The sequence below is a fragment of the Dipteris shenzhenensis genome, chromosome 12 (assembly GCF_047967505.1).
Source record: "Dipteris shenzhenensis isolate YYH24624 ecotype China chromosome 12, Dip_SZ_1.0, whole genome shotgun sequence".
NCBI lineage: Eukaryota > Viridiplantae > Streptophyta > Polypodiopsida > Gleicheniales > Dipteridaceae > Dipteris > Dipteris shenzhenensis.
Window position 1 is genome coordinate 54,935,113 of NC_141607.1, and position 12,964 is coordinate 54,948,076.

The window sequence follows — 12,964 nt, forward strand, 5'->3', positions numbered from 1 at the left end:
AGGGAAGAGCAGAAGAGGCCCACAGATGGGCGTAGCAAGATACCATGGCTAGCACTGTCCTCTTCTATGGCACTTGCAGCAGAGGGAGATCAAAGGTGTTGGTATGCATGCACAGAGAGATGGTTTGCAAGATTAGAGCTCCACATGGACAGACTACCCCCTTTCCAGTACAGCATGGATGCTCCTTTCTCTCCCCTCCTATCACACGAGGTCAACCAGGTTATCTGTGAGGATCTACTACAGCTACACACATTCCAGACTTGGTTGGGCCCGAGTGATCTTCTAGTGAAGCTGGGCTTCTACAGAGATCACTTCTCACATATCACAGCGGAGGGTTTCATTGATCCACCAGGATACATGCTGATTCACCTATCCCACTCGCTGAGGATCTCCCTTGGGCAGTTCCGGGTCTCTTCACACACACTTCGTATCGAGAGCGGCCGAGCAGAGCGGTTACCCAAGGAGAGGCGCGCATATGCACACTGTGTGACATGCAGGAGGTTGAGACAGAGGGACATTTCATCTTCAGATGTCCTGCTTACTATGAGATCCGAGGGCGTTTCTACTGCCTCTTCAGAGATAGTTATGGGATGTTGGCTTGTGCTCATGCCTCCGCTTCCACAGCCTCATCCATCCTGATGTTCTGTTGCTGACGATGATGATGATGATGATGATGATGATGATGATGATGATGGTTATGATGGTGATGCCGGCGATAATGCTGAGATTGATATATATATATATATATATATATATAGTCGGGATATGACTATGCTGTACTTACGACTTAGTACTGCCATTTTGCATTTTATTGCATTATGCATTGGTGTGGATGCTCGATTAGTAGCTCCACTACCACAGCTCATTGTATTCAGGTTTTTTCGCAGTCTCATAGACCCATCAGTCTTCCGAAGACTTTAATAAACTCTCTCTCTCTCTCTCTCTCTCTCTCTCTCTCTCTCTCTCCCATGGGCCCATTTTGGCCTTTAGTGGACAATAATACACTTTCTTTCTTTCTTTCTTTCTTTCTCTCTCTCTCTCTCTCTCTCTCTCTCTTCTATGGCACTTGCAGCAGAAGGGGACCAGAGGTGTTGGTATGCACGCACAAAGAGATTGTTTGAGTGACTGGGGCTCCACATGGATAGACTACCTCCCTTCCAGTACAGCATGGATACTCCGTTCTCTCCCCTCAAATCACACGAGGTCAACCAGGTTATCCGTGAGGATCTCTTACAGCTACACACATTTCGGACCTGGTTGGGATCGAGTGCTTGAGGACGCGAGATCGAGATTCTAAAAACCTACGCTCACTTTGTAGACTTCCAAAAGCCTTTTGACATTGTTTTGTGATCTTGTATGATTAGGAGATTTTAGGAGATGTAGATCCGAAGAGCGATGATCTAGGGGTGATGAGTCTATATGAGTCGATCGGAAGCAGTGTGTGCACCCCAGGTGGCGTGTAAGGATGGATCTTCAGTCTTTCGAAGACTTTATATACCTAGATGAATCCAAGAACATTCCCAAACTCATCCTCTAAAAACATAACATAGGTACATGCCTCTGTGGATACTTCTTGGGAGATTCTAGTGAGCATAGCAGCCTGGCATATCTGGAGAGCCAGATGCACAGAGGCTATGGAGGGTACTCAGGTTCATCCCTCGCACACATTGGCTAGTATCTGGACAGACATCGTACACACTCTGATGGCCGTATGGACGGGTATGCAGGGGGACTCCCGTGCAGCCTCAGCTAGGAGGGCTTCTTTCTTCAGGGAATGGAAGGATTCTCCTTTCTTCTCTGAATCTACTACAGGGTTGAGATGGCACTTTCAGCCTCAGCCTTGGCTTCTTTCCACCTCACTCTGAGGGGTTTTTTATTTATTCTCATGATTTCATGATGTATTCCGCTTTGAGCTTGCTCTCGCGGGTTTTTGTTCTTACTTAATAGAAGTCTTTTTCATGGAAAAAAAAAAAAAAAAAAAACACACAACATAGTGCAGTTTCAATCTCATGATAGTCACTCACAAGGTTGAAAACCATAAACTCCATCATGCATAGCAGGGACTAGCTACTATGACATCCCCACTGACGTCATCAGTGCCCAACAGTGGGTGTAGACCATAGTATAAAAATATGCTCTCACACATACAAATCCACACACCCACAAGTATGAGCATCCATTTATACAAAGTCTTCGTACTGAGTTTCTGTCGGCACTCCGGAGGTGAAGGGCAAACTCAGCCATGATGAAGGCTAGCACTAAAGGAGAAGGCTAATCAAAAGGTAGTCCAAAATCTCTTCATTCAAGCTACAACTGCTTGTGAAGTCTAAACATTTTCATTTTAGTCTCTCCCCAACGAGCATCTAAATCTAAATCTAGCTGATAGGGCAACACACCATTTAAGATAGAAAGAATTATCACAATACCAGGAGGCCGCAACTTGGACGAAAACTTCACAAGGTGAAATTTGCATGTCCGCTAATACGGCAGAATCATATACCTAGATGAATCCAAGAACATTCCCAAACTCATCCTTTCTTTCTTTCTACAAATAGCATCCATGCTTCCACACTCAGTACTTAGGATGGGCGCAGTTGGTGACTATTCTAGGCACCTTGCCTGTTACAATTCTTCAACATCCAACACATAACCAAACATCAGCTACAAAGTTGATGTCATGAAACATTTCCCATCTCATGCCAAAGAGAACTACCAGAACAATAGTGAAAGATATACACCACAATAGCATATACAATCATGTATGAATCATGATCCACACGTGGTGAACCTAACTCAAACTGAGTAAGAAACCTGTTTTTTCACAATCCATGACATTTCGTCTGTTGCCTCACCAGGAAGCAACACCATAGCCGTTCCATACCTTGAAGCAGACTAGTATTTGCAAGGCAATCTTGCACAGGAAGATACTACTCAACATTGTACAACATACCTGAAAACCGAAGAGTGATCAAACGTGATAACCAGAGCTGCATAACACTTGCCAAGAATCCAATGCTACAAAGGGAACTAGGCACACCAAGATGCAGTACTGAAGCCACTCACTCAAGGTCAACGTGAACACTTTGCCTGCTTAGGTATCAGGCCCAAGTTCCCCCAGTTCAGGGGTTTCAAAGTGGTTCGTGTCCATCTCTGCACCCTCCTGTTGGTCACTCTAGTACAGAATGGTACTTGCTTTTACGGACCAACAGGAGTCATCTTGCAAGACCACATACATGAAGTGAGAGGGGATCTTAAAAAGAACCCTGCATAGGGCTAGCCTCCTACTGGCTCTTCAAAGGGGCATTTGCTTGCCGTCTCTCACTTACACTTTAGATGACCAAGCATAACATTTTGTACATTTTCTTGTATCAAGTAATAGGCATATATATCTTTCCTATCCCATCAGCTTGGAATTATTGACTTGTAGTGTTCGCCATATACTAGTAAATCTTCAACCCTATACAGGCTCACCTTTGGTGCTCATCCTCGGAAAACTCACTGAAGAGGTATTGGCTCACATCATCAAATATCCCATATTTTTTCACCAACCTATTAAATTTTACATTAGTCATCGATAACAAGACATAAATATCTGCTTCCCTCAATTGAGCATACTCTTGCATGGTTTCAAAAGCCATGCCTTTGTGTAGGATTTATCAGCATAAACCTGAGTCATCTAAATACACAGGCACTGAGTGCAAGATACGTTTTGTAACCTACATTCCATCTGGCCAAACAGGTAGCTTTACATCCTCGACGTCAAATACTTCTTTCAATGCCGGAGGTGCAAAAAGCTTCAATTGGGGGACCATCGGACTTGACAACGATCCTTTCCTTACTGGAAAGATAACCTGCAACAGCTCTGCCAATGAGCTTCAGTAATTGGCAACAAACACTTCTGCATTGTCAAACACTGAACAAACACTCCTGCCTTGTAAACAAAAAAGATTGCTCACTTGCAAATAAATGATAGCTTGATGTCTTCCTCGCACAAGTTGGCTCAAATCCATTTGCAGTAAAGGCACTGCAAACTTGACCTCAAGCGACTGCCATTTAGGAATGCATACACTGTCAGCAAGTTCCTATTTCTCAAACAAACACCATCACCATTTACCCAAAAAAAGACTCACCTTGTCAGCTATCTTGACCAAGCACATCTCCAGGCCCTGTTCAACAAAGGCAATAAACGACAACTATAAGGCATCATCCATGTCCATGTTTGCCCAAAATGTTTTAGACAGAACTGTTGCTTTTCAAACAAAATTCAAAAGAGAGAAAAGCGCGAAAAAAGGGGAAGGGGGGGGATGGGGCATGGGAGAGAGAAGAGAGGAGAAAAGAAAGAAAGAGAGAGAGAGGGAGAGAAATGCCTGGATGGTACTAATTGTTCCAATCTCAAACCGCACTCTAGGATCATCAAGGTCCTCTACAAGCTTCCGCTGATATTGCAAGTATAATGCCCTGTCAAACAGTGCATAAGGAAAGTCAAGTACTCGGATAACAGTACAAAACACTTTCTCTACTTGCTTTTCCCATTGATGATTATTCATATCGTGTCCCCAGCCAGCTCCATTTCCCTTTGATAAGACCAATATTCAAGAAGTTGCCTCAGCATCTTCCATTCTTCTTGAAACAAAACTTGCTTAGGCCAAGAGATCATTGTTGCAAGCTTTCCTTGCTGTATTATCACTCTATTTGTCAAATATATAATCTACGGTAATGGTTGGAAGTGCATTAATTATCTTCCCTCAAAACAACGTAGGCAATTTACCTCAAAGGGCGCCCGTGTTACACATGGTGCAATAGCTGTGAGCCCTCATATGAGGAGACATCAAGGCTTGACTAGGAGGGAACACATGCCCATTGTGGGTTGTGTAAATCCTTTGGATAAAGATGCACATTGTGCTCATCCTATGGGCTGGAAACACCCCATCCTTGAGAAACAATTTTGGCTGACCTTTTGAGGGCTGTGCAGTCCGCGTAGGATTACCTTTCGAGCCAAGAATTATGGACAATTTGTGACACCCAAGCACAAATGAATACAGGAAAATTACATACAAATACTGAGGTAACTTAAGTACAAACCTGGGAATAGGTCATCTCAATATGGCACATGTGATGGAGTAGTGCAAAGAAGAATGCAGAACCTGGAATGTACATAAAGTAAGTCCCTTTGCCCTCCCAACTACTACTCTCTTACTGACCTCAACTCAGTTTGGGAGACACAAGAGGAGTGAAGGATCTACCAACTGCCAGCCACAAGCCCAATTTTGGGTGAGGTGATAGTACAGCCCTCTAAAGAAGATCCCCCCTTGGTGTCTATAATGATGCTTTCCACCTATGGATGCACTAACAATGGGGTTCCTGATAAGTTAGGATATTAAGTAAACTCTTGTTGCACAACTGTGGAGGAGAAACAACTCACTTAACTATCGTCTTGAGAACAATGAACAAAAGAGAGTGCAAGGGTATAACACCCCATAATCCTAGCTGTAACCCTAACTGGGATTAAGACCCTTACAAACAACTAACTCAAACACTAATTGTAGTTAAGGAGAAAAAACCTCAATGAGGGGAAATTTCACCCTAGCCCACATTCTAATGTGTCAAGGAAAGGATCAAGTTGATCTCCATTGCATGTAACCGTTCTCATACATAATGATAGTGAATTTCCGGGCATGAAACACAGGGTTCCATGCTAATACAATAGCACTCTGACTGTCAATGAGAATTGGAGAAGGAGACTCCAATGATGCGTGTGATCTGCAAGCAAGCAAGAGGAAGTAGTGATCATTGTACTCAACCATGAAATGTACGAATGTCCAAGAAAAAACACTAGCTGACTGCGAAGTATCATCATTACCAGCCCAATCCAAGTCACTGTAAGCATGAAACTGCAAGTCAACCCCTAGGAAACATCAATCCAAATGACCATGTGCATTGCATTAATAGATGGCATCCAACAGCTCGACTGTAGATAGTTGCATCAAATGGTTCACTTCCATCATGCATGGATAACTTCAGCCCTAGCTTCATACGAGTAGAATTGGCCTTGCCATCCTGAAACCTAAACCACTCTTACAGCCTCTATATGTACTTTGACTGTTTGAATCCCCAAGTAGTAATGCAAAAGTCCCAAATCTAACATTTCAAATGTCAACTGCATTTCAGTTTTGAAATCTGCAGTTTTCTTTGCATTCGTGCCTGTGAGCAGCATATCATCCACATACAAAATAATGATCGGCACAACCCCTCCGTCCTTGATGTAGAGGACTATTGCAAAGACCCTGACTGGTCAAATACGCATCTATTTTAGCATACCAAGCTTGAGGAGCCTGCTTTAAGCCATACAAGGCTTTCCTTACTTTTGCCCCCACTTCAGGATGACTACCATCAGGTGTGTGACTGCAATGGCTGCACATTTTGGGTGGCAAGTGCATCTGTTAGTAGACATAAAACCAGTCTTTCTACAAGGGGACCTCTTGTATATGTGAAGCAGCCATATTCTGGTTAGGAGCACAAGGTATGTTTCTTCAAAATCTATGCCCTATTTCTGAGTATAGCCTTTGGCAACCAGCCGTGATTTGTACCTGTCAAATCAATGGTACCATTAGAGTTGTGTTTTAACTCATATACACACTTTGTGTCAATTACCTATTTATAGGCAAATCCACCAAATCCCAAGTGTGGTTCTTCTGAGTCTCTCTCACAAAGGGTTCCAAGCAGCGACAATCCAGCTGCTGCAGAGGACAGCCAATGCGAGTGGAGTAAGAGAAAAAGGGCATCTCCTTGATCCTATCTGAGTGCCCTACTCGTGCTGGCCAGAACAACTCCCCTGGGTCCCACTAGACCTCGAGATCAGCACTCCCACGACCATAGGCACCATCTCATCCTTGTCTATCTCTGAGACAAAGGAGCTGGGTCAGTAGTCCAGTCCTTGCCCAAGCACTTTCTCTATACCTTAGAGTTATGAATAGTTTGATGAATGGACACTTGTGGAAGGATATGCCCTTTCGACTCATCAAGGGTCACACCCTTCACAAGGGGTACACTCTTCATGCACATACACTCTGGAGTACACACCTTTTCATGTGTGATTCTTCACTCTCTATATAAGAGAGGCTCAACTGTATGGATGACACACCACAGACACTCGAGCAATACAAATATTCCTTGTTCTCTGCTATTTCAGTCTCATTTCTGTTCCTTAGCACATTTCTAAATATAATAAATCCAGGATTTCTTACATTGAAGCCTTGTGCGGCCCTCCAATCCTCAATGTCTTAAACCTCCTCAGTCATTGTGAGAAAGCTAACGAATTTGGCCCCGTTGATCCTGGCCACTGAGGCCTCACACTCCAATGCTCCCCTGATCCCCTTTAAGCGCTCGGTTGTGCCCTCCGTGAAGAGTGCCATGTTGTCTGCAAACTGAGAGCCTCTCCTGGTGGATCGGGAGGCACAACCCCGTGAGGCTTGCTACCTGAGATCTTTAGAAATAGCCCATAGCCTCTGCCACAAACAAAAATATAAGGGAGCTAAGGGGCAGCCCTGGCACACTGAATGGGACAACTAGAAAGGCACCCCTGTGTGGCCACTGATGAGTATCTGACCAGGCTCCCTAAATGATGACAAGGGCGTTGGCTACTTGCAATCTATGTACATTGAGAAACTGCTTGAACGGTTCAAAATTCAGAATTGCAAGCCCATTTCTTGAGTTATAAACGCATGATGCCAGTGAGCTGTTTTATGTCATGATTTACAGCTCAGGCTGTGGGATGCATAATTTACTTGTGTAATACACAACCATACATTTAGTATGCAGTAACGTAGTTGGGCAGATTTATGCACAGCCCGAAGACTTCACATTGGCAGGCTGTGAAGCGTTTTTTCAGATACCTGCAAGGTACTCGGTCTCTTGGTTTGCTATTTCCTAGGGGTTAACTTGCATTTACATGCTTACGGAGAGTCAGATTGGGCTGCTGATTTTGACACTAGGCAGTCAACAGGTAGTAATTGTTTCTTCATCGGACACTCGTTGATTCATTGGTTGAGCAAGAAACAATCAACAGTTTCCACCTCATCATGTGAAGCTGAGTACAAGGCAGCTTTCACAACCTCTGTGGAATGTGTTTGGTTGAGACGTTTGTTGGCTGATCTACATGCATCATTGGAGGAGTCTACACAAAATTGTGTGTTTCATCCATGTACGAAACACATAGAGATACATTGTCATTAAGTCAGGGGAGCGGCTACATGTAGGGAAGATCAACTTGGTCTTTTGCATACACATCATAATGTGGCAGATCTTTCCACCAAAGCTCTACCTCGTGAAAAGTTTGAGGATTTCCATAGAGCTTTGACGTGATATCCGTTTGGTGATGATATTATTCCTGGTACCTTTCAACATTGTCACTGTAAGGGGGTGCTAGAAATATTAATCTCTAAGGTAGCCGCCAATGTAATATGGCCTTCCAACGTTTTTTTTTCTAACCACAGTTAGTGGTACCGTCAGTTTGGACTCACCCTAGGGTTTTGTTATTCTTGTATTGCTGCTACTACTACCTTTGCCAAGTATGATGCAGGGTTGTGACGCGCCCAAACCTGGGCATGTCAACTATGGCAATTTGATTCTTACAAAGGTATCAGATGGTTAATGCCTTGCCACATTTGGAGGTTTCTCCAAAACGTGTTGTGAGGGTCGCATCCTTGATAAAATGCACATATTTTCTTTTCTAAATGATGGTGCTGTTTAGGCTGGTAGAAAAGTGTAGTTAATACATAGTGATGTTTGCCGTCCCATGAGGACTCCATCCTTGGGAAATCATCCCTACTTTGTCATATTTACTGATGAATTCTTAAAGGTTTTATTGGGTGTGAAGGGCTTCCTGCCTCTCCCGCGTCGCCTTCCCTGCCCTTTCCCTTTCGATTTCTTCCCTTCTGCCTCTGTTTATGCCTCCCCTCTCCTTCCTTTTGCCTCTTTCAAGCTGTCCTTTTTCTTTCTAGCCTCGATTCTTGGTTCACTGAGAAGCAGCTCTTGGACTTCACATGGAGCTTGCTTGATCGTGGCTCACCCAAGAACATCTCGGAGTGGACGCTGTTACAAAGGCTGCCCCCCCTAGATCGCAAAGCCTCCCTCCAGCAAGTCACGGTACTTTAAGGCTCTTTTTCATCAGATTGCAGCTTGTTGTGCACTGGTGCCAGTTTGGGCTTGTATCTGGGCTTCCAATTCAAATCTTAGTGATCACACATGGTGACACAGCGAACTTTTTAGCTGGGTTTCGCACCAAACAAGCGAGGATGGAGCCTCTTAGTGGGAGTGATCCGATTGGGGCCAGAGGTTCCTCTCGGCTAGCCGGCTTGGGGTAGAGGTTTCTTTCATGATGCAGGGGGGTAAAGTTGGTGATGCCGCTAGTATAGTGGCGCATGGATGCGGAATACTCTCCTTCTAAGCCACCCTCGAAGTCCCAAAAGTTCAAGGTTGTTGTGCAGGCCCCCACCCACAAGCGAGCCTTGTTCTCCATTCCCCTTGCCTCTCCATGAGTTGGAACGTGCATGGGCTCCTCGATCGTGTATGTCAACAGTCGCATGTACTAATAATATTCGAGAGTTGTAGATGTCTGTAATAGGACGGATATGTTTTCAGCATCAGATATCAGTCGCCGTCCTTTGCTTCCAAGGAGAGGCCTCGAGGTTTGGTTACCCTCAGTTGGCAGGAGTGGAGGGGTATATATCTTGGCTTAATAAGCAGTTGCCCTAGAGGCATATGTCCAGGTCGAGCTCGTCCCTTGGAGAGCAGTATGGACGGGTCTTCGATTCGGTGATTTCAAGATAGGCATCCTGAACGTTCACCAACAGTGCTCAGCTTTTTGGAGGAGGCTCACAAAGAGCCTCCCAGACATAGATTCTTGGGTTGTTGTTGGAGACTTTAACGACCCCGAGTTCAAGGGGGACAAGCAAGGGGAGCTCTTTTTACCAGTATGCCTATAGTAAAGCGCAATGTGTGGGAGTAGTTCATCTTCACCATTAGTGGTAGGGACCTATGGCAGGAGCCGGAGGTCTCCAAGCATCTGGATAGCCTTCATTTCTCCTTTGGATAGAGGAGGCATGATGGTTTGCTTGAGCGTATGGAAATATTGTATGTGGGAGGCTAAGCCATGCATAGAGGGGGATCCACTGGCATACTACGTTGATTCTTGAGCAGCCTCGCTGTGGACTCCCACAGAAGGGGGTCCGCATTCTTGAAGGAGGTGCAGCAAGCTGTAGCAGAGATTCGGCAACGGCTAGATAGGCCTCTAGGCAGCTTGGGTAGTGGATGCCATTCATAGGAGAAGCAAGGAGCTTCAGTGTTAGGCTTTTAGGGCGTGGCGGGTGCAAGAGGGAGATTACCAGGTAGTTCTTTTAGACTACAGGGCTTAGGTCAACAGGGACTTAGCTTTACCAGTTGAGGGATGATATTACGACTAACCATTCAAAGGCCTATCTTTCTCTTTACAATCACGAGCATAGGCACATAATTTCCTCCCAGCCAACCTGGATGGTAGCAAGCTCACAGAATCTCGTACGTGAAAGTTCCTGCTTGTCAAATTCCAACGAGCCCCAATTCCCTAGATGGATCTAGTATGCCACATGTCTACAATTTAGGGTACCTCCTAAATGCATCATTTACCCCTCTCTTGGGATATCATTGAAATCATTTGCCCCATGGCACTTTAATGCATTTATACCCCTTAGCCTTAGATCCACCTAGTCTAGTGCCATATCACCCCCACCAAGGACCTTGACTTTGATTCCTTTCTGATTATTTACATAAAGCCCAAACATATATAATACAAGCATTGATCCTTTAAAAGAAATTGTCGACCGACCCTTCCGAGGTCATGTTGCCTCAACTTAAGCGTGACATTCCTTCCCTCTTCAGGCAGCAGCGTCCTCGATGATAGAGTCTGGGAACACTCTCCGTAACTGGTATACGGATTCCCATGTAGCTTTTAATAGAGGTAAACCATGCCATGCAACCAACACGGTGGGTATATTCCGATTGCGTACTTGCATTGTTCCTCGGTCCAGGATTCTTGTTGGTTTGCATCTTGCATTATCCTCTATCCCCTGAAACAAAACAACACCCTCGATTAGTGAGTCACCTGTATGCAAAATTTTCTTTAAACGAGAAACATGAAACACTGGGTATACCTTACAACCCTGTGGTAATTCTAATTTATAGGCTACCTTGCCTAATCTTTTTAGAATTAACCACGGCCCACAATATCGGGGTGATAACTTAGCACACTCTCCTGCAGTAAAAGACTTAGAGTGCGAAGGAACTCTGAGAAAAACTTTTTCTCCTTCCTTAAATTCTCTAACGGATCTGTTTTCATCCGCATACGCCTTAGTTCTATCCATAGCTTGGCGGATGTTAGCTCTCGCAAGTGCTAGCATCTCCCGCATATGAACCACAAAGTTCGTGGCACTAGGCACTTTCTGAGGTACTCCAACTGTAGTTGGATTTGCTGGTCTATAATCATAGTTCAGCTCAAATGGATTGAACCCTGTAGAGGAATGTTTTCTATCATTGTAGGCAAATTCTAACAATGGCAACCATTTGTCCCAAGTATGTTGCCTCAATGACGCATATGCTCTAAGCATATCCTCTAAAATTTCGTTGATTCTTTCTGTCTGACCATCCGTTTCTAGATGATCCCACTACTCATTCCCAACTCAGTCCTTAGTGTCTCAAACACTGCAGTCCAAAAATGACTGGTAAATTTGACATCCTTGTCTGACACTATGGATTTGGGTAACCCATGCAAACGAAATATATGTTTAATAAACAAATCCGCCACTTGCGAGGCACTAACAGACTCCCTAGTTGGAATGAAGTGAGCCATCTTGGTAAGACGATCAACTATCACAAGGATAGAATCATATCCACCTTGTAAGTTGTGTCATAGACAGACCTACAATAAAGTCCATGGAAATGCTCTCCCACCTACCTAGTGATATTTCCAAAGGCTGTAAAAGTCCGGGTGGCTTCACCCGCTCTGCCTTACTTACCTGACACAAAAAACAACGTGTCACATATTCATGAATATGCTTTTTCATCTTTAGCCAAAAGAAATCTCGCTTCACGAGATCATATGTCTTCTCGACTCCTGGATGACTCCTGGATGTCCCGCACACGGGCTATCATGACATTGTTAAATGACTCTCTGCCTGAGATCATTCTAATTAGGTACTACAACCTTGCCATTTCTTTTCAGCATACCATCTCTTATGGTATATCTTGCATAAGTTTGGCCTTTTCTGGATTTCAGGTCATCCTTTTCCCCGGGTTTGAATACATGAGCCTTAGGCCAAAGGCTCTGGACGAACTCGTTCACCTTTTGAGTTTCTCTAATCTCGGTCATTAGAGCACTCTCTAATACCGTGAAACTCATATTATGCATAATGTGTGACAACGCATCAACAACTTTATTATCCTTCCCTCTTCCGTACCGAATCGTCAAGTTAAACTCCTGCATGAGTTCTGCCCACCTAGCTTGGCGGCCTCTCAAGTCAGGTTGTTTACAAAAATGTTTCAGAGTATCATGATCAACATCAACATAAAACTCTGATCCATATAAATAATGTCTCCATGTTTTCAGAGCATGGACAACAGCATACAACTCTAGTTCATGAGTTGGCCAATTTCGTTCAGAGGGAGAAAGCTTCTTGCTTTCAAAGGCTACTGGCCTTCCCTCTTGGAGGAGAACTGCTCCTACCGCAATGCCACTTGCATCGGTTTCAAGGAAAAACGGTTTCTGGGAATCAACTATTTTTAACACCGGTCCTAAGACCACAGCTTGTTTTATGGTGTTATAACTCTCTTGTTGATATTGTCCCCATATAAAAGGTACTTTATCTGAGGTCAGATCAGTCAATGGCAATACTTTTTGGGAATATCCTTTGATATGCCTTCGATAAAATTGGAC

The 12,964-nt window shown here is 44.2% G+C and overlaps 1 protein-coding gene across 3 annotated transcripts in view; it reads right to left on the minus strand.

The window, feature by feature from the left end:
- LOC147896413 (BRCA1-A complex subunit BRE-like protein) overlaps positions 1 to 12,964 on the minus strand; it is a 75,582-nt gene that overhangs the window by 39,304 nt on the left and 23,314 nt on the right. For all 3 annotated transcript variants that reach the window (XM_087382605.1, XM_087382603.1, XM_087382606.1), the window contains exons 4-7: positions 4,368 to 4,458; positions 4,131 to 4,166; positions 3,957 to 4,046; positions 3,721 to 3,851 (exon numbers count right to left, since the gene is read on the minus strand). In XM_087382605.1, coding sequence (XP_087238731.1) covers positions 3,721 to 3,851; positions 3,957 to 4,046; positions 4,131 to 4,166; positions 4,368 to 4,458 — 348 coding nt within the window. The remainder of the gene's footprint in view (positions 1 to 3,720; positions 3,852 to 3,956; positions 4,047 to 4,130; positions 4,167 to 4,367; positions 4,459 to 12,964) is intronic.